The 21,881-nt window shown below is 38.9% G+C and overlaps 2 protein-coding genes across 2 annotated transcripts in view; one reads left to right on the top strand and one right to left on the bottom strand.

Annotated features, from left to right (window-relative positions):
- Cenpp (centromere protein P) overlaps positions 1-21,881 on the bottom strand; it is a 207,859-nt gene that overhangs the window by 44,992 nt on the left and 140,986 nt on the right. The gene's annotated exons all lie outside the window — the stretch shown is intronic.
- Positions 1-21,881, top strand: part of Ecm2 (extracellular matrix protein 2) — a 32,209-nt gene that overhangs the window by 3,578 nt on the left and 6,750 nt on the right. Inside the window, exons 2-7 of the mRNA XM_059262963.1 lie at positions 6,819-7,118; positions 10,161-10,349; positions 12,673-13,164; positions 15,063-15,178; positions 16,634-16,769; positions 21,641-21,798. Coding sequence (XP_059118946.1) covers positions 6,842-7,118; positions 10,161-10,349; positions 12,673-13,164; positions 15,063-15,178; positions 16,634-16,769; positions 21,641-21,798 — 1,368 coding nt within the window. The 5' untranslated portion in view covers positions 6,819-6,841. The remainder of the gene's footprint in view (positions 1-6,818; positions 7,119-10,160; positions 10,350-12,672; positions 13,165-15,062; positions 15,179-16,633; positions 16,770-21,640; positions 21,799-21,881) is intronic.

The following is a 21,881-nucleotide window of genomic DNA, read 5'->3' as shown; positions in this document are numbered from 1 at the left end:
CCAGGGCTACACAGAGAAAACCTATCTCAAACAAACAAACAAACAAACAAACAAACAAACAAATCCAGCGTGAATTCAGAATGTATCATGAATCCTAAGTATAATAGAATTAAGAGAATCATACTTTCTACATGCATCAGAGTAAACATCTGAAGGCTAAAGAGAACATCCAGAAAACGGTCAGAAAAAATGCTATTTTTAAGGAAGTAGTTTGATTGAGTTATGAATTCTCAATTGAACCAACAAAGGAAGTCATGGTGATCTTGTAGAAAGTGTAGCCAAAAGGATTAGAAATTCAAGGTCATCCATGATTATACATTAAGTTTGAGGCCAGCCTGGACTACATGAAACCTTGTTTCAAAACGAAACAAAACAAAAAGTAGAATCAATGCAAACAAACAGACAGAAATGGTATCTTAAAAACGTTAACCTCAGAATCTATCCGGCAAATGTGTGCTTTCAGAACTAAGTATAAGAGCATTTTCAGTTGAAAAAAAGAGTCGATCTTTAATAGAACTTTACAAAATGAATTACTATAAGACATTTTTTGAATGAGAAGGAAAACTCGAATAAAGGTCTGGAGACACAGGAAAGGATGAAAAGAAGAAGTGTAAGTGTTTAGCGGAATCTAAGGAAGTGGCTCTCAGATGAGGAGCAGGTCATTTGGTAAAGTCTGAAAGTGGTCTTGGTTGTCATGAGAACATGCTAGTGAAAAGAGGCCAGGAATGCTGTTAAACACCCTATAATACACAGTCCTCAAAAGAGAATAATCTGGGCCCAAATCTTAGTAAGTGAAGAGACTCAAAAAGCCTGATCTAAATGGTTTTTTGATACAGAGCAATGACAACAATCTTCTTGTTTACATTTATTGTTTATTGTGTTTGTACATGTTTGCAATGGTGTACGTGTGAAGGTCAGAGGACAATTTGGGGGAGTCAGTGCTCACCTTCCATTGTGTGAATTCCTGTGATCAAATATCAGGCTTGATGGCAAGCACCTTTATTCACTGAGTGATTTTGCCAGCCTGAAAAGTAAAACAACCTTTTCATGATAATCTATTGATATGCTATGTTTAACATATATAGAGAATGAAAGCATATGATGAAAACAGCTTTTATGCCAGAATGGGGTAACTGGAATGAAAGCCATCCTGGCTCTTGTATTGCTCAGAAAGCAGTAAAGTATAACATTAAGTATAAAGAGATTTCATGTTCCTATCAAATACAAAGATTGTCAGACAGCATTAAAATTCAAAGAACTTATGAAAAAATATACTATGGAAAGGCTAAAAGCAAAATGGTACAAAAATGCCAAGTACACATTACCAAAAGAAAGTAGCTACATTAGTATTAGACAAAGTAGCTCTTACTGGAGCACTAACAGAGATACAGAAAGCCTCTACCTAATGATGAAAGCACCAGGGAAGTCAGACAACTCTGAAGTTGAATATGCACATAACATAGCTTTAAGAACTGATTAATAAATTTGACGAAACTAATTTATAAATGCCAAGCAACATAAAAGGCCCAAACAGTAAGTTAAAAAAACAGAGACTCTACTAATATGTTATTTGTAAATTTAAAAATAAAATCAAGAATATAAAAATGCTTCCAGAAGATGTTTGACTAAGAATGTTTCTGAGTAGCCAGGTATGGTGATGTACAGCTGTAATACCAACATGTGGGATGGAGAAACAGAAAGATGAGGAACTTAAGGATAACTTCAGCTACATAGAAAGGCGAAGAAGAGCCTAGACTGTAATGGAGCCTGTTTCAAAAAACACTAAGAGAAATGTTAAACTATCAGATACCAAATTTGTTAAGTAATTTCCAAGAGGAAAACAGGCTGAATCGCCGGGCGGTGGTGGCGCACGCCTTTAATCCCAGCACTCGGGAGGCAGAGCCAGGCGGATCTCTGTGAGTTCGAGGCCAGCCTGGGCTACCAAGTGAGTTCCAGGAAAGGCGCAAAGCTACACAGAGAAACCTTGTCTCGAAAAACCAAAAAAAAAAAACAAAAAACAAAAAACAAACAAACAAACAAACAAACAAAAAAAAAACAGGCTGAATCGACTGTTTTGAACATAGTGACATGTGTACCCATATGCTCAGAATTTCTTGCTGACTGGGATGAAAAAGGTTGGACTGTTCCCATTTATGTTTATATATATATATATATATATATATATATATATATATATATATTTAATTTATATATATGTTTAAATATATATGAGCACATGTATTTAGAAGAGGTCATGAAAGATATACTGAATTTGGGGCTGGTAAGTCATGGCCCAAATAGCAAATTCTGTTTGCTCAACACAGCACTATCAGAACATCGATAGGCCCACCCAGTCAAATGGTATTGAGGATTACTCTGGGGCCATAAGAAGCAAGCTGAAAAGCTAGGACATAGACTATGGATCTCAAAGCCCCATATAGTTACTCTTTGGCCCTTGATACAAATATTTGACGATGCTTGTAATAAACTATGATTAGGACAGCTTGTCTTTTCATCTATATACACTTTATGTACCATTTGGTTTTTAAAACAGGTATTTTTACAAATGTGAATTTATTTTTAAAGCACTCGTTAAAATATGAATTCAGAAGAAAACTGTGGACATGTTGTTTATTTTTAATCTCTTATGGACTATCACGTGAATAGGCTTGGCCAAAGGAAGAACTTTCCAACAGTATTATATGGACACAGATAGTGAGGAAGGGGATACCCAGTTCTCTATTAGTGGAAACATGGATGATGTCAGAGACCCAGTCAAAGTGAGCTGTATACAGTGAAGCAGCACTTGACCTATGTAGAATGCTAAGGAACAACAGTGTCACCTGAGCACAACAGAAATGCTGTGGTGTATTGTTTTGCCTAGGAGGCTGAGGCAGGAGGACTTCAACTTTGAGGCCATAGAGGTAGCTTAGGACACACCGTCTCAAAATGAAGAAAAGGCTGGAGGTGTCAGCTGAGTGGTAGAGTGGTTATCTAGAATGTGAAAGATCCCAAGTTTAATTCTCAGAAATGAGAAAAGAAACATCAAACTGAAGGGTGAACATAAACCAAACACTTTGGAATACATAAGCTACATACTGGAGATGGACAATACGACATCAACATTACTGTCACATGCCAGATATTCAAACGAAGGATACTGCATCTGGGTTATTCCTCCCTAACACACTTATGTACTAGAATTGGAAACAGATAAAACAAAAAGTAAGTCTGGAGTTAGGAGAAAAACTTCAAGAAGGGGCTGGAGAGATGGCTGAGCTGTTAAAGGTTAGGCTCAACCAAAAATATAAGAGTTTGGTTCCCAGCACACACGGCTGTCTCTCCAGTCATTAATGGTGCAATTTTTTTCTTTTCTTTTCTTTTTTTTTTGAAACAGGGTTTAATGGTGGAATTTTTTTTTTCTTTTCTTTTCTTTTTTTTGGAACAGGGTTTCTCTGTGTGTAGCTCTGGCGCCTTTCCTGGAACTCATTCTGTAGCCCAGGCTGGCCTCGAACTCACAGAGATCCGCCTGGCTCTGCCTCCCGAGTGCTGGGATTAAAGGCATGCGCCACTGCTGCATGGCCTCTCCAATCATTAAAACAAACAAACAAACAAACAAAAAACCTTTAAGAAGGAGGTTATCATATGAAAACAACAACTAATTTCCCACTCTTCCTTTTGATAACCATTAATTCCATCCAATTAAAATGCAGTATGTTTTGCCTATAATAACATTTCAGTGTCATGATTAAAACCTAGAGTAACTTTCTCACAATCAGAGTTGCTCCATTTCAGCACTACCAATATTTTGCTCAGCTAATTCTTCATTGTGCAAGACTGTACCCTGTAGGATGACTGGTAGTACCCTCTGCCTCTTCATTCTGGATACCTGTAGAACTGCTCCCAACTATGATGACTGAAAATGTCTGTACATGTTAGACATTGTTATACAAATCATCCCCAATTCAGAGGCATTGCTCTAAGCTTTGAATAAAAACTTATGCTCTTGAGTCTAAATTATACATCTTGCAGGCCTGATCTCAGCTTGTGGTACAAAGCCATAAACAATACAAACAAGCACACTGTGTTCCAACAAAACTTTATATTGAAAAAATAAGATTTTAACTTCATATGATTTTATATATCACGAAACATTTTCTTCTTTATAATTTTATTTTTATAATTATATTTACTTCTTTATTTACTGTGTGTGCATGTGACCGTGCATGCACACACATGCCACAGAGCACATGTGGAGGTCAGAGGACAACTTCTGGGTCCCAAGGACGGAACTCAGGTTGTTGTTAAGCTGCGTGGCAAGCACCTTCAGCTGCTAGGCCATCTCACCAGTCCTTCTTTGGCCGTTTTAAAAGAACTAGAGTTTGAATCCAGGGTGTTGTATATGCTTTAAAATTCTACCGTAAGCTACAGTGGGATGTTGAGACAGGATCTCGTCACTCAGGCTGACCCCAACTGAATTACAGGTGTGCCACTATGCCTGGTTCAGATGGTGAATTTTTACCCAAACAGCTGGTAGATTAGGACTGGATTTGACGAGTGTGTAGATCAATCTGGGGAGAACTGAGACTCTAGCCCCCTTGGGTATCTGATCCATATATAGTAAACAGTTTCATTACAAAGGGCTCACTCCATTTCTTCAGAGGTCATTTTTCAGAGTAGACACCTTGTCCACTTCTATAAGTTAGTCCCTAGTAATTTTATGCTATTACAAAATAACACTGTGACTTAGCTTCTGCTTTTTTATATCATACAGAAATAATCTTGATTTTTATAGATTGAGTTTATATCCTGAAACCTGACTGATTATAGGAGCTTTTAAAGTAGATTCCTCAAGATTTTCTACATTTGTGAATAAAACTATTTTACTTCTTCCTGTCTAGTCTAGATGAATTTTCAACAAATACTAGTTTATAATTGCTAAGAATTAAAATTTTAATCTTAACTTTCATTGACAAAACAATTAAATCTGTCAGCAACTATGTCCTGTTTCTCATTAAAAATACATTTCTGGAGATTATAAAATGTTACTAATCTACAATCTGGATTTTTCTTTAAGGACAATCAAGGTTTTATTGAAAGGTAGAGTCATAGCTTTCTGGAGGGCTGGATGTCTTTTGTTCACTGGTATCATGCCACTACATGCTAGAAACCCAGCAGAGCCCTGGCAGAAGTGGTGAGATGAAAACATTCCATTTCACTATTAGTACAACGTTAACTGCGAGCTCCCCATAAGCGGCAATTACTATATGAAATAAGTACCCTCTTACAACTAAGTCAGTGAGTTTTCATAAGGAATGGAGGTTAGACTTGGTGCAGGGGCTCTTTATCTCTGGGAACAGACAGTGAGAGACTTAAGCAGAGGACAAAGGAGGGCTTCCAGGCCAGGTGAAGGGGAGCACTAAACAAAGATACCTCACTCAGCTGCTGACTTGAGAGGCTGTGGAAACTGCTGGCCTTGCCTGGAAGGCCTAGCTGATTTTGAACCCTCTGGACACAACCCTGTGGTTACTGTGGAGGTGATTCTTTTCCTGTCCATGCTACTGCACCAGCCTGTCACAATGCTGTTGCCAGACCAAAAGTGCCTAAAAACCTATTTCTCAAATTCGTTTCTCAGCTTTACTACATACAGGGATCTGAACTCTTCTTGAAATCAGTTGAATAAGAGTTACTCGTCCTAGAGCTGAAAGGATGGCTCCTTTGGTAAAGCACTTGCCTTCTAAGTGTGAGAACATTGAGAGTACCCAGAAACCACATAAAAGACAGGATACACTGATATGTTTTTGTAATCCCAGAACTAGAGGTGGGTCAGGAGGATCCCTGAGGCTCACTGGCTAGGCAATCTGGCCTTACTGGTAAACCTCATGCCAATGAAAAACCTCCTCTCAAAGGAGGTGAACAGCATTCCTGAGGATGACCTCCACATGCCTGTATGCTCATTCCTCTACATGTAAAGCACCACCCTCCCCTAAAAATAAAAAAAAGTTCAAGGCTAGGGAAATGGCTCAGTGGGTAAAGTGCTTATTGCAAAAGCATGAAATCTTACATCTGTAACCTTAGTTAGTGCTGGGAGCAGGGTTGGGGTGGAGATAGACAGATCTTCAGATGCTAGAAAGCCAGTAGAGCCAATTGATGAGCTCTGGGTTCACTCAAAAGGTAAGGTGGAGAGTGACTGAGGAAGCCATCTAGTGTTGATATCTTGTATCAATATGCACAGGTGCACACACACATGCACCTCCCTACACACTGTAAAAAGAAAAAACAAAACAAAACAAAAGCATAAAGTTATCCTCTCAAGGAAGATGCTGTTTCACAGGTACTTTTATAAAGGATAATCATGCACTGCTCCCCAGCAAAGAAAAGTACAGGTAGTGATGAAATAACAGGAGAGGGATGGGTGATACCCTAGCAGACAGTTGTGAGAAGCCATTGCCCAAAGTCTACAGCACTCTGGGGAACAAGGGCGTCTGCTGCTGCAGGCATTTCCATTTTACTGGAACAAAGCCACCGTCTCCTACCATCTATGGTGGATTCTAGATTACAATAGCAGAACTGAGTACTTAGGACAGAGAACAAATCATTTACAAAGGGTTAGATATTTACTATTTGGCCCTTTATAGAAAAACCTGACTCAGACCTGGTATATATATAGATACCCCAAAATCTGATATGGCAGTGATATTTCAGGATTCACAACACTGTTCCTCCTCAAAGCCTTCCTGCTGTACATAAGACAACAAGGTGAATTTTCAGAAGTAAAAATGTAGTCACTACTAACTTGAAATTTTGTTTCCTTTTAGAAGTTGGTGAAAAAAAATCAAACATGAAACATGCAGTCTTGTTTTGTCTCATTCTGCTTATCATTTTCCAAACCGAGTGTGAACAAAGTACTAGGAAGCAAAGGAGGAGGGTACATCAGAGAAGACTCAGGAAGAGTTCCTCACTCCACCACAGAGCAAAGGGGCAGCTTGAAATTCAACAGACAACTGCGGCACCAGGAACTAAGCTACCCACTGTGAACTTGGATTACAGTGTGGAGGAAAACTTAGAATCCCTTCTAAGTTCTCTTGGAGTAGAATCAAGTTACAATGTGTTACCAGGTAAGAGAATGCATGAGGGAGTAAATATCTCTATGAACTCAACTCTACAAAGGGAAAAAAAATAAGTTTTTGTGTTACCTTTTGATATATAAACACAAATTTTAAAGTAACTTTAAAAAGTATTCAAGGGGGCTGGAGAGATGGCTCAGCTGTTGGGAGTACTGGTTACTCTTCCAGAGAACCCAAATTCAATTCCCAGCAACCACATGGCAGCTCATAACTGTCTGTGGCTCTGGTTTCAGGGGATCTGACACCCTCACACAGACAAACAGGTAGGCGAGACACCAATGCACATAAAATAAATATAAATCTTTAAAAAAAAGTATTCTAGGAACATACTTATACAAAATTATTGGGAAAAACTTATTTCACAGTGTAAAATCGTAATTGTCATATGGGTGCAAGTGATCATATTCATAATGTAAACGATATATGTATCAATTAGTAAAATACCTTTCATTCTTTATGACAGCATTTAGAGTAGAAGCCAATCAAATGACTTTGACACGGGGCTACTTAAATACTTTCAACACAAAGTTATGTTAAGTAAAAATGGAACAAAAGCCACTGAATTTATTTTATACAGAATATTGACTTTTTTTAAAATTTTGGTTTTCAAGACAGGTTTTCTATGTGTAACAGCTCTGACTGTCCTGGAACTTGCTCTGTAGACTAGGCTGGCCTTGAACTCACAGAAATCCACCTTCCTCTGCTTCCTGAGTGCTGGGATACTGACTTTTTGAAGAATGAAAAAAAAAAAAACTAGAAATTCTGCCAAAGAGTTCAAGAAATTATTTTTTGAAACTAGCAATTAATGAGTAACAGTTTTCTAAGTTTGGAAGAAAAAAGTAAATATATTATACTTTTATATATATGTAAAGAGTATATATATTATATATGTGTAAATTTATTGTTACCATTAAAAAACTTTGAAAAGACAAAAAAAAATCATCAGATAATCCTCTGTAGTCAGTATTTCATACCCTGTTTCAACATAGCCATTAGTTTTATTCTTTCATGAAGTTAACAGAAACAAAATTATATGAAAAAAAGGAAATTAGGCTATATTTGCTAAAAATATAATGACAAGTGTATCCATTAAGTGTTAAGAACAATAAAGATATTTTAGTTAAATGAAAAACTAGTTAAGTTATAAAAGGAAATTAAAAGCCCCCAAACTAGAATGCATAATGTGATTTCACATACTTAACATTCCATTTTTAAATTTATTTATTTATATTTTTATTTATTATTTGTGTGTGCAAGATATATGCATATGTGTGGGTGCCACAAGTCACAGCACATGTAAAGGTCAGAGGATAACCCTAAGAAGCCAATTTTCTCCTGCCATGGCAAGCACTTTTACCCACTGAGCCATCCTTGCTGGCAAACATTCTTTATGAAAGGTACTATTTTATTTATTCAAAAAATATTTAGGGACGGGAGAGATGGTTTAGTGGTTAAGAGCTCATAGTGCCCTTGCAGAGGACTGGAGTTTGGTTCCCAGTATCCACACTGGGTGGCTTACAACCACCCATAATTCTCCTTTTAGGAGATTCTATATTTTATTCTGGTTTCCATGGGCATTGTACTCATATGCAAAAACCTAAATACAGACACACAGTTAATATAAAAAAGTTTTATTTTTAAAAATCAGCATACATGCCGGGCGGTGGTGGCGCACGCCTTTAATCCCAGCACTTGGGAGGCAGAGGCAGGTGGATCTTTGTGAGTTCGAGGCCAGCCTGGTCTACAGAGAGAGAGATCCAGGAAAGGCGCAAAGCTACACAGAGAAACCCTGTCTCGAAAAACAAAACAAAACAAACAAACAAACAAAAAATCAGCATACAAAGTATTAGGTTTCATTGTGGCACTTTCAAACATATTTTTGTTGATCTTCTCATCTGTTCTCTCCCACCCCACTCCTGAGTCCCTCTCCCATGCTTTCATTTTACATGTGTTCCAATACCTTCTCATTTTATAACCTATTCTAATACTCACACCCATATATACATATGTATTACATAAACACACATATAAAAATTAAAGCAATTAACGTAAGAGAAAACAGATGGATCTAAACAATGATATACTGGGGTTGAAGAGATGGCTCAGTGGTTAAGAGCCCTTGCTGTTCTTATAGAAGAACCATGGTCAGTACCCAGCATCCAAGAGGTGGTTAATAACAGCCTGTAATTAAAGTTTCAGAGGATGCTTCCTTCTGACTTTTGAGGGTGTGTATGGTGCACATACATACACACAAGCAAAACATGCACACACACACACAAATAAAAATCTTAAAAAATAAAAATTATTATATTGAGGTAATTCAGATTCAGAAAGACAAACTACCACATGTTCTGATATGTAGGTCTGATTTACTTTTTTGAGATGGGGAGTTCCACTATGTTGCCCAGCTTGTCTTAAATTCCCAGATCACAAAATCCTCCTGCCTCAGCCTCCTTAGTTGGGACTACAATAGGTAAAAGTCATTGGCTTAAATTAAAACAGAAAACACCACCAATAAGCTGAGTCTCAGCATGTCAAGACTGTACATTTTAAGTAAATAAAAAATGGTTGGGTTTTGAAGGTTGTTTGTCCTGTGCCAAAACTTAGCCTACCTTGACAGATACAAAATAGATAGGAAATTCAAAGTCAAGTTACTAGGAGGAACTCACTCAGCAGCAAAAAGGAAAGCCAATGAAAAGCATTTCAGACAGCAAGTCTGCAGGGCATTTAATCTGTGCATGGCTGCATACAGATCTCTATTCTCAGGTGGTTGTATCATTTTGACTTCACATTGTATTTCTGTCCATTCATTGATTCTGATAATGGTTAAAGACATTAAGTATGTGTTCCTGCTAGGCATGGTGGCATACTCTTTTAATCTTAGCACTCAGGGAGCAGAGGCAGGTGATTCTCTTGTGAGTCCTAGGGCAGCCTGTTTACATAGTGAGTTCCAGGACAGCCAGGACTACTTAATAGAGAGACCTTGTCTCAATCAATCTATCAATCAATCAAAGTGTTCTCTTTTTTCTCTAGGAAAGAAAGGACACTGCTTTGTAAAGGGCATGATCATGTACAACAAAGCCGTCTGGTCTCCTGAGCCCTGCAGCACCTGTCTCTGCTCAAATGGAAGGGTACTTTGTGATGAAACTGTGTGCCACCCCAAGACGTGTGCCTATACCATTAAACCAGAAGGAGAATGCTGCCCTATCTGCTCTAATGATGGTATACAATATAAAACAAAGTACCACAGATAATTTAGTCTTAACTTCTATTTGTTTTTACTTTACCATTACATTAAGGTGTAAATTATTATAAATGTAGTCATCAAGGTACTTAAAATGCAGCTCCGTGCCAATAAACAAAAATATCTAGGGAAATGTATTTAGGGTACAGAAAGAGATTGTAGCTCTATAGTTCTAATTCTCAGACTGAGTCAAGTCGAATCTGATTCTATTTTATGTGTGATTCTTATAAGGCTTTAGAGGCACAGCAATAGAATTCCTATAGTAAATCCTGACTTTTTAACTAGTTCAGGGTTTCACTTGGGTCTGTCTGTATATGCATCATCCTATTGATTAATTAGTCATTCTATTAATCAAGCTTGTCAGGAGTATACTAATCACTATTATGAGAACAAGGGATGATTTATAATCAGAGCAAAGAAAGCCTCAACCCTCCCGGCTTTTCCTATCCATCAGCCCACAGGCAGCAAGGAATCCAACAGTGGTCTGAGGAATCCCAGCAAAATACAGAGGTGTGGACTGGCTTAGTTTTCTTGGGTGGCACTTCTATATAGGAGATGATAGCATAGGTTTCAGTGGATGCTTGCTGACCTGTTCTCAAATGAAACTTGTTCCTGAACAAGTAGGGGTGCCCTTTAAAGGACTTAGGCCTCCTGGAAAAAAGCTTAGCTAGTGACTTATGAAAATAAACAGTTGCTATATCATTTGATAGGTACAGATAGGGACATTTTGTCTTGTCTATATCAAGGCAGATTGTTCTCCCCCTCCCCCACAGACAACCAGAGGACAAGTATCTACAAAAATCTTCCTGCCAGGAGGAACTTCAGAATCGGTTCTTACCTCACACCATCAGTTATTTCTCTAAGGCATTGTACTTTCTTCTGAGAGAGGATCTCACTGTGTAGCTGGGGCTGGCCTCAAATTCATAGAAATCTCCCTACCTCTGCTTCTGCCATCCAAGTGCTGGGATTAAAGACATGCATCATCAAGCTTGACCCAAAGCATTATACTTTAAAAAAAAATGTTAGAAGGTATGCTCACTGAAATTGTCTCCTTGAAGTTTACAAGGCTATTATAGGCAAGATTCAGAATTTCTTAGACATTTTTTTCCAAAGGATTTGTAGTCTTCCTGAAATGTAGTTTAGTTAAGTAAACCTGGACACAGAAAGGATTTTGAAAGTTTAAATATGATACCTTTAGTTTCCATTTACCAATTTCCCCCCTCTTCTTCTGATTGTTTTGCTACAGATGTAAAAAAAAAAAAAAAACTTCAAGCCAGGTGGTGGTGGTGGTGGCACACACCTTTAACTACAGTACTTGGCAGAGGCAGGAGGATCTCTGAGTTCAAGGCCAGCCTGGTCTACAGATCAAGTTCCAGGACAGCTAGGGCTACACAGAGAAACCTGGTCTCAAAAAACCAAAACTAAAACAAACAAACAAAAACAACTTTAGATTTTGTAATATACACTGAATGGATATCACAAGTAACTTTTTCAAATAATGATATTTTTTATTTTTGTGTTCCTTCTGGGCTAGTTTGTATAGGATTATCAATTAAAAATAAGAGAGACAATTAGATTTATAAATTTTGATGGAAGAAAATCTATGCACTATAAACTCATTTCTCTTTAGAACTCTTCACTCAAAGTGAGATAATCTGGACTATATCTTCTCTACTGACTGTGAAAGATCTATAGAACAGTTTCTATTATAATGGCACTATCTAATGGTATCAAAGCCTTACAATAAAACTGCCTTCTATTTTGCATAATGTGTTAATATTATTACCCCCCCCCCTTTTTTTTTGAGACAGGGTTTTTCTGTGTAGCCCTGGCTGTCCTGGAACTAGCTTTGTAGACCAGGTTGGTCTCGAACTCAAGAGATCTGCCTGCCTTTGCCTTTCAAGTGCTGGAATTTAAGGTGTGCGTTACCATTGCCCAACTATTATTCCCTTTTTAGTTTACCAATTTGCATCATAGTCTAGTGAAAATAAGTACTACATTAGTTAATGCAAAAATAGTACTAAGGCTCACAGACACAAAAATCTTGTATCTACAGCAAATCCTACAAAAGAGAAATAAAGTTAGTTAACTTCAACTGCATTTTATCTTTATATAGCAGTCAAGTAGAGGGACTATTTATTAACCTCATTTTCATTATGAGTTTTTCCATTTACTAACATCATCAAATTACAACCCCCCGCCACCCCGGCTACTTCATCCTTCTGTGATCATTAGCCTCCTATTCTCTATTCAGTGGTACAACACTAGATGATAAAACTGAATTTTCTGGTGCTTCTTCAGAACAAAGAGAATCCATTAACATACTTCACAAGCAAGTGCCACCTCCTCAGATAGAAATGGATCAAGTAGTCATAAAAGAAGCTCTTCAATCTGAGGAGGATGAAGAAGAAATTCAAGAATATATAGAGCACAAGAAAGAGACCTCTGGGCCTACTAAGCTTCACAGTGATGAGGAAAGAGCAGAGGGAAAGCTGAGGCCTGAGGAGGAAGGGCGGTCAGCACATCAACCACTCTACTATGGACAAGGGGAGGAAGAGGATAATGAGGAGACTGAGAGGGAAGGAGAGAAGGAAGAGGAAGAGGAAGAGGAGGATGCCATAAGAGGAGATGTGTTCCAGATGCCCTCCAGGGTAATACCTGGTACCCCAAGAGGCAGGCCACGCCTGCCCAGAAGCTGTGCCCTTTCCTACAGGACCATCAGCTGCATTCATGCAGCCTTTACCCAGATCCCACCAATAACAGCTCCAGAAGTAACAAGCCTGGAGCTGGCGGGTAAGAGATGACAACTTATTTTGGGTTCAGATAAAAATGGTGAATTTTACTGCCCTATGAATATTGCTTTGATTTAATAGGAACTGATTTTATTGTCTTCATACAGATCGACTGTGCAGGAGACAGGCACACACTGAAGAATGGCTTAGATTTAGAGCAAATTCTAATGGTGATCTAAACCAAATGGTGATTTCTCAAGGAACATTTTAAAAATTTAGCTTTAATGGGGTACACTTTGTCTATGTGATAAAGCTTTATTTATAGTTCTACAAGTTTTTATAAATGTGAACACTACCATAGTTCAGATAAAGAATATTTCCATCACTCCCCAAATTCTTCATATCTCCATCTCTCCAATTGTTGGCCACCACAGAAACTGACCTGTTTTCTGTGTTCACTGATTTTAACACAGAAATAAAGTTTCACTAAATAGAATCACACAGTAAGTAGCCTTGTAGTTAGACTTCTAATGCTTTAACAATCACTAGTTTATTTTCCTTTATTGCTGAGCAGTATTCTATTATATAAGTCAGCTAGAGAATGTGTGATTTTTTTTTTTTCCAGCTTAAGGCAATTTTGTCTGTAGCTGCTAAAACACCCATATACAGATGTTTGTGGGGACCTATACCTTCATTTCTCATTACTCCTAGAAGCAGCACAATAGGCTGAGAGACATGGCAACACATTTTTAGGAAACTCACTCAACACTTTCTAGGGTGGCTGTCCCATTGCCACAGCAGTTAGGGCTATTCCATCACCTCAGTGATTACACCATCAGTTGTTTTCTTTCCTTTGGCCATTCCAAAGAGAGTGTGGGGACCAGACCCTTTGCCCACGTCTCTATCAGGCTACCAGGGAAAGTGCTAAATAGTGGAGTATTAAGATTTCATTTGTGTGAGTGTCTGGCTTATGGTGCCCTTAGGATGCAGAGGTGAGGAGATCTGGATGGGTCTAAGATATATGTGCAGGAATAGAAGTCTGCAATAGGACACTGCCAGTGTTAAACAGATTGTCAGGTCTCCTGGACAATAGGTTTTCATGTAAAACCACTTAAAGAATTTGAATGCCTAGCAAAGCCTTCTCCTGCGGCCTATGTGGCAGGTATCCTCTGCCTTACAGAAACTCAATTAGTGAAAGACTAAAGTCAGGAAGGGATAATAACCCATGTAAGATTATACAGTCTTTCGTTTTACAAGGTGTTTAAAATCACTGATGACTGTACCTAGCCAAATGTTAAGACAAAAGTCCATAAAACAGATGGATGTAAGAATCCTTTAGTTTGAAGACAAAGGTATACTATCAGAAATGGTTGGGTCTATGAGACAAGATCTTTCTAAGCTTCTTATAAAGAGAAGGAAACAGGGTTGGGGATTTAGCTCAGTGGTAGAGCATTTGCCTAGCAAGCGCAAGGCCCTGGGTTCGGACCTCAGCGCTGGGGGGCGGGGGGGGGGGGGACATGCTCACAGACACTGAGTGATTTTTCTTTGATTTCTTAGATACAAACAGCATCATGTTTCCAAGTCCAGGGAAATGGCAATGGAAAAATATGAAGGAAACAGTTTCTGTCTCGCCTCACAGAAATACACCTTTGTTGTGAATGCACAATGCTATTAGCCCCGTCCAACAGTTTATTGTAGTTATTTTAAGTAGCTTCATCTGAAACATGAGGTCCTGATCAAGACACACTTTTGACTGTTAAATTGTCTCATCCCAATCTTGTTATTTTTTCAAGTATGCATCTGTTTATATATTTTTCTGTCCTTGTTCCGAATACTGCTTTCCTTTGCATATAGAGCTCTCTCTTAATATTCATGTATACAGAGACATGCATACTCATTTAAGTATATATGTACATGTCTATATATGCACATTTCTAATACAACTATTGTACATCCTAGGGAATTCAATCATTTCCATTCCGGATGAAGCATTTAATGGATTACCAAATTTGGAAAGGCTTGATTTGAGCAGAAATAATATCACTTCTTCAGGCATAGGTCCAAAAGCATTCAAGGTACACACTTCCATTAGTATGTGACAAGATGACTCCTAATGGCTGTGGTTGGAGGTGGGTGGGGAAGGGAAAAATAAGCAGAAAGGTTTCTAATTGTTAATTTTCTTCTACATTAAGTTTCTTCTCTGATGTCCTTAAACTATAGTCAAGTTTTCTTTTGCTTATAGTTTGTTGCTTTACATATGTTAAGCTTATGAGAAGAATAGCAACAATAAGATCAGACATAACTAATGTTTTGAATTTAAAGAATAGTTTCTCCCCAGTAGGTGAAATACATTGAAGTCTGGTCTCTCGGCATGTGAAGAATTGTCCAGTAATAAAGGAGAGCATATTTAGAGCCTCTATTAAAATGCTCAGGCCAGTAAAGTGAAGCTTTCTTACTTCCGTACAGTAGACAGAATGTGCTGGAGAATATTTTGGCAGGGAGAGTTTAAAAACAAATGCTCGATGAAGATTAGCATGAAATAGTTGAGGAGGAGCGAAAGAAAGGACAGCACATGTACAAAGGAAACCTTTGAAGAAAACAGATTTGACTGAAAAACTCTTGAAAAAGTAGAAAATACTCATCTAGATCAGAGAATTTCAGGGAAACAAAAACAGAAGTGAGAGAGGAAAGGTTGGTGTGCATAAAAGATCACATAAATTATGTGCTTTAAAGCCATTTGTAAAGCACACTGTATCTCAGGCTAATTTTCTCCCCTTTGGATAATATTCTGGGCCCTCCATCTTCCCTTGCAATGAATGACTGGCCTCTTGGATTCTCTCCTAGTTCTCTGGAGTCTAGGCAGGCAGATGGGGGGACTCCCAGTACCTGCTTCAAATTCTCTATCCTTCTGACCAAAAAACAGCTGGGATAGAGGGCCATAGATTTATTTGATAATTGAGTAAGAGAAAAATGTCATAGATTATCTACTTCTTGATTTGGAGATTTTCTGTCCTGGTAAAAATTGGAAATGATTCCTGTGATCCCTGGATAAATCAATCATTCCACATATTCACTTCAGTTCTCTTCTTTTGGTGGTGCAGGAGAGGCCTGCAATTAACATACAACCATAAATGTGGAAACATACTGTTCTCAAGGTCAGCTGTTTGGGTGATCATATACAATCACTTGGATTTGAAATTTTTTATATTTTTATTACTTAAAACAACTTTAAATTTAAATATATTTTGATCATTTCTTCCCCTCCAAGTCCTTTGAGATCCTCTCCCCCTCTGTCCACCTGAACAGTGCTATTTTATAATCATTTTTCTAGCATAAATATTAGTGCATATGAGAAACTGAACTTTATAAATACATTAAAATTAATTATTAGCATTCACAACAGGTTCAAATTACTGCATTCAGAAGGTAAAATCTCTGGCCTCACAAAATTAAGACTGCCACTATATGGGAAATAGTGTGAAACAGCTGTGACTGAAAAAAAATGGTAATTTTGAGATTTGTTTTTCAAGTTTTTGAAGAAGTTAATGCGTCTGAACATGGATGGAAATAATTTGGTACATATTCCTTCAGAATTACCATCTACACTAGAAGAACTTAAAATAAACGACAACAATCTCCAGGCTATCGATGAAGAAAGTTTATCAGGTATTTAAATCTTGTGTGCAAGATTTCACAGTATTACTAAATGCATAACTAGAAAATTTTAGGTTACTTCACCATTAAGTTGACAAGCTAACTTTAATCACTTACCCAAGAAATATTGCCTCCTATTGCATTTTCAATGTCCTGCTGTTTTTTAAAACAAAAAATGCCTTAATCTTAAATAAAACTTTTTCTTAATGATGTCAGGTGTTCATCACTCACAGCACAGTAACTCTCTTACAAGCCCTTAATATCTGAAGAGTTTCACTTAATACTCCCTGAGCACCATGTATTTGGGTGACTCACTGTATTGATATGCATCGCTACTTCATTTTCTGTATGCTGGAATCTCAATCCAAGTGTATAAAATTCTGTGTAAAGAAGGAATGAACTTGCACGTGTGAGAGGCGGTGCTATACACTGTTGTTAGACAGTAGGGGCAAGAAACCTCACAGTAGCAGCCTCGACAGCTCTGTTCTGGAGAGTGTGTGAGTTGAAGTCCTGCTAATTCCGTACCCCATGAGGCATGAAGTGAAGCTGTCACCACAGCTTGGCTTTCTGATGGACAATTCAGTAAGGAGTGTCTAAACAGGCCAGAGGGGCTCTTTTTCTTCTTTCTCTAGTGATATGTAGAACTGCAACTACACACAAGTGTCATTTTGTACAAATTCCGACACCTTTGATTAGCTTGTGAATTCCCTTAAAACAAGACTGCCTAATTTTCTTTTTCATCTTCATAATCATCTAGCACTGCTCTTGAAGTATAATGCCCAACACTTTCTGCTAACTTGAGTTGAAACACAGTTATTAAGCAATACTGAAAGAGTGAGCATATAAAGGAATAAACAATCCAAGTATTATTTCTGTTAGCTTCCAAAAAACTTCACAGGAAAAAAACCACTTCCGTTGATGAGAAAGAACAGTAATTATGAGAATTGCCAAATGTGAGGATTACATAGTTATGGAAACACTCAGTTTCCAGATGGATTTGGATGTGCACATGAAAAACATTAATAAACACAGATTTTGATGGGCTTTGTCATATGGAAAGCACACTGGAAACTAATTTCTAACTGTTCTGTTAGACTGAAAGGAACACAAAATTGAGAACAAGCATATAAATAGGCTGTATAAACTGGGTTTACATTTCTAGCTCTGCTATTAAAATGGTATCCTATAAAAACATAAATTACTGATTTTTCTTTTCTGAGGCAAGGGCTCACTATGTATTCTAGGCTGGCTTTGAACTTACAATCTTCCTGCCTCAGCTTCTAAGTGCTGGACTTACAGTCATGAGCCACCATGTCTTACTATATACTTCCTATTTTGAAGTTTTTCTCATATATCCCTGGAATAGGTTTTCAGCACACTTTGTCCGCCTCAAACAAATGCACTGTATTTCCAGAGTGTTGATTTATAGTCCTGGGTGGACTGGCCATCTTCTCTCTCATGTCTATGCACTAAACACAGAGGAAGCTGCATCTCTATGTTGGTGGCCAGAAAAGGTCTCTTTATGTCTCCGGGTGCCTGGGTTCTTAGTCCTGCTGTGTACTGGCCCCTGAGGTGCTGGATATTCCTTGGCTGGGGCAGCTGTTGGGTTCCCTTGCCTCTGGGTGAGTTCTGCTGCTGCTTGGGTAACAGCTAGCAGGTGAGCCTGAACATGACCTCACCTGTTGCCTCTAAGAGCCACTATTCTCTGTCCTTCCCTGCAGCTACTCACCAATGGCCTTTCAGATCACAGATGCAAAGAAATGGAAAACCAGGAGAGAAAAGGCATGGGAAAGAAAAGGATATAATTCTAGATGCTGTAGAACTGAAGGCAGGATGGGCTGCTAGTCAAGAGTTGAGGGAGGCAGGTGTACAAGGGCACACATAACAAGTAAAGGAGACCACCTGAGACATTGAATGTGTGCTAAACAGAAAGGGGAGCTCTACCACGCTAGAAGAGTAAAAGGCAGGGGGTGGGGGAGTGGAAAACAGGATGTGCTTCAGAACATTCTTGTCATGCCTCATGACTAGAACAATCAAACCAAAGTCACCTCACCCTGGCTGCTTAAGTCCACCAGGAACACTAACATGCATGCCATTGTATCTACAATGGGTCGTGATCTTACTTACCCACAACAAAGGTCTTTTACCTCTATTTTCTTGTTAGGAATCCTTTCAACAGCAACCTCAGATCTAACCTAACTAAAACGTTCTTTACCCCACTTCACACACAGACAGAAAGACAGACAGACACAAGAGAAAACAGCACAGGAACACAAAGCATTGTGAATTTGTTGTTTCTCAGGATGTCATGTAATTACTGACTTCTATTCTCCACTTTTCAATGGAAAGTGTCTATACTTCAAGATCTCAACCTATATATTAGAGAAATGCTGGATCCTCTGTACCTTTAATTTTGGAAACAAGACACAAAGAAACATAACTATGGATAGTTTCCTGGCTGTCTTACCCACTTCCTGTAACCCAATCCCTGACTGATCCTCAGTACCACCACCAGAATGGTACTTATGTGGCTTTTGTCATAGCATCCTCAGTTCTGCATTTAGGTACATAGAGAATGAGAGCCACACCTACATCAAGGGCATTCCCTCTGAACAATTTTACCCTGCTGCAACAGCCCACCTCAGGGTGAGGCCTCCATCCATCCCAGCAAGCTCAAACATGCCTTTTATCTGCATGTGCTCATTTGGCTGTTTCAACCTGAAGCTCCTCTTAACTCTATCTAAATCTTTGTATCCATAAGAGACTATTACTTCCACACCACTCCCATCCATACGACATTCTCTTAAAAACTTCAGGCATTTATTTCCTATATTTCATATGTGATTGTCTTTGCTGTTTCATAGTATAGGCCTGAGCTGCACAGGGTATTCATTGTAATGCTGATGACAGAGGTTGAGCAGGAAAACATCCCATATTTGGGGAATCTTGTCTACACCCTGAACCTCTGACTCAGAGACCCCTGGGTATGTCACTGTTGAGTGGTGCATGCTCTATCTGACCTAGATGATACCACTCCTGAGGCCAGTAGAAACAGTGTAGGGGAAAAAAAAATGCTTGTATAAAGGTCTTCCTTGGTAGTTCAGTCTGAATACATGGAGAGTTCTGATAATCTTTTTTTTTAATTTTATAAAAAATTTAATTTTACATATCAGCCACGGATTCCCCTGTCCTCCCTCCTCCCACCCATCCCCGCTTTCCCCCAAATCCAATCCCCATTCCCACCTCCTCCAAGGCAAGGATTCCCCTAGGGATTCAGCTCAGCCTGGTAGATTCAGTTGAGGCAGGTCCAGTCCCTTCCTCCCTTCACCAAGGCTAAGCAAAGTGTCCCAGCATAGGCCCTAGGTTCCAGAAAGCCAGCTCATGCACTAAGGACAGGTCCTGGTCCCACTGCCTGGGGCCCTCCTAAATAGTTCAAGCTAATCAACTGTCTCACTTATCCAGAGGGCCTGATCCAGTTCCGTGGGGGCTCCTTAGCTATTGGTTCATAGTTCATGTGTTTCCACAAGTTTGGCTATTTGCCCCTGTGCTTTTTCCAGTCATGGTCTCAATATCTCTTGCTCCTGTAATCCCTCTTCTCTCTCGCCAATTGGACTCCTGGAGCTCCACCTGGGGCTTGGCCGTGGATCTCTGCATTTGCATCTTTCTTAAACAAAACAAAACAAAACAAAAAAAACTAGCTTCACTCTGTGCCAGTCTCTCCTCTTCCTCCTCTTCCTCCTCCTCCTCTTCTGTGACAGCATCTCACTGTGTAGCTTCAGCTGTCCTGGAACATTCCTATGTAGATCAGACTGGCCTCAAACTGTCAGAGATCTGCCTGCCTCTGCCTCCTGAGTGCTGGGATTAATGGTATGCACCACTACACTTGGTACTCTGCTATATTTTTAACTCTCTTATTGAGAGATGGAGGGTTTGTGAGGACAGTGTTTGTTTCTGTGTTACAAAGAAAGGAATCACCATCCCACTGCCCATCACATTGCCAATTCATACCTACAGGTATTTGCAAATGGTTCCAATGAATGTCATGACACTCTTAACTCCTTGTCCACTTGAATTCCAAATCCCTGCTTGGCAAGTGTCTTAATCATGGTTACTATTGCTGTGATGAAATATCATGACTCTCTAGAGCAACTTGGGAAGAAAGGGTTTACTGGCTTATGCTTCCACGGCACTGTTCATCCAAGAAAGTCAGGACAGGAACTAAAGCAGAGTAGGAACCTGGAGGTTCAAGGCTGATCAGGGCCTTGGAGGGGTGCTGCTTACTGGCTTGCTCCCCATGGCTTACTCAGCCTGCTTTCTTATAGAACCCAGGACCACCAGTCCAGGGATAGCACCACCCACAATGGGTTGGGTCCTTCCTCATCAATTAATAATTAAGAAAATGCCCTACCAGCTTGCGTTCAGTCTGTCATAGAGGCATTTTCTTAATTGAGATTTCCTCCTCTCAGATGACTCCAGTTGACATAAAACTAGCCAGTACAAGGAATATGGCCTCTAGAGGTGATCCTTACTCTTCTGTCTACCTTCTGTTTTTCCTTGTTTCTGCTCCTTATACATATTTGTACCCTTCAACCCCTGAATTATTTCCCCCAACCATAACTCTTGTCCTGGTTGAATTGTGCAGAAGTCATGTATAAAATACTCAGGAAAAGGATTTATTGGGGAAACCAAGATAAAGAAATTATAAATCTCCAAATACACTGAATTTTAAAAAATGGTTTCTTTCCTCTTTTTATTGTTTCTTTGTGCAGTTCTGGGGCTCCAGCCCAGGTCACAGGCAAGTGCTCTGCCACTGAGCTACATCATCAGCCCAAACTGCATGTTTTTAAAGTTATTCTAATACTCAGATAATTTTATTTTTCTAGACTTGAACCAACTTGTCACCTTAGAATTGGAAGGAAACAATCTCAGTGAAATCAATGTCAATCCTTTAGCTTTCAAATCTTTGAAGAGCCTATCATATCTACGTCTGGGAAAAAACAAATTTAGAATCATACCACAAGGTCTTCCTGCTTCTATTGAGGTACTGATATCTTTCTTCTAATTTCTGTTTTGTTTTCTGAGACAGGATCTCACTATGTAGTTCAGGCTGGCCTAGAAATCATG

This window comes from Peromyscus eremicus, chromosome 5, assembly GCF_949786415.1.
Source record: "Peromyscus eremicus chromosome 5, PerEre_H2_v1, whole genome shotgun sequence".
NCBI lineage: Eukaryota > Metazoa > Chordata > Mammalia > Rodentia > Cricetidae > Peromyscus > Peromyscus eremicus.
The sequence above is the reverse complement of the archived record's forward strand: the minus strand, read 5'-3'. Positions and strand labels throughout refer to the sequence as shown.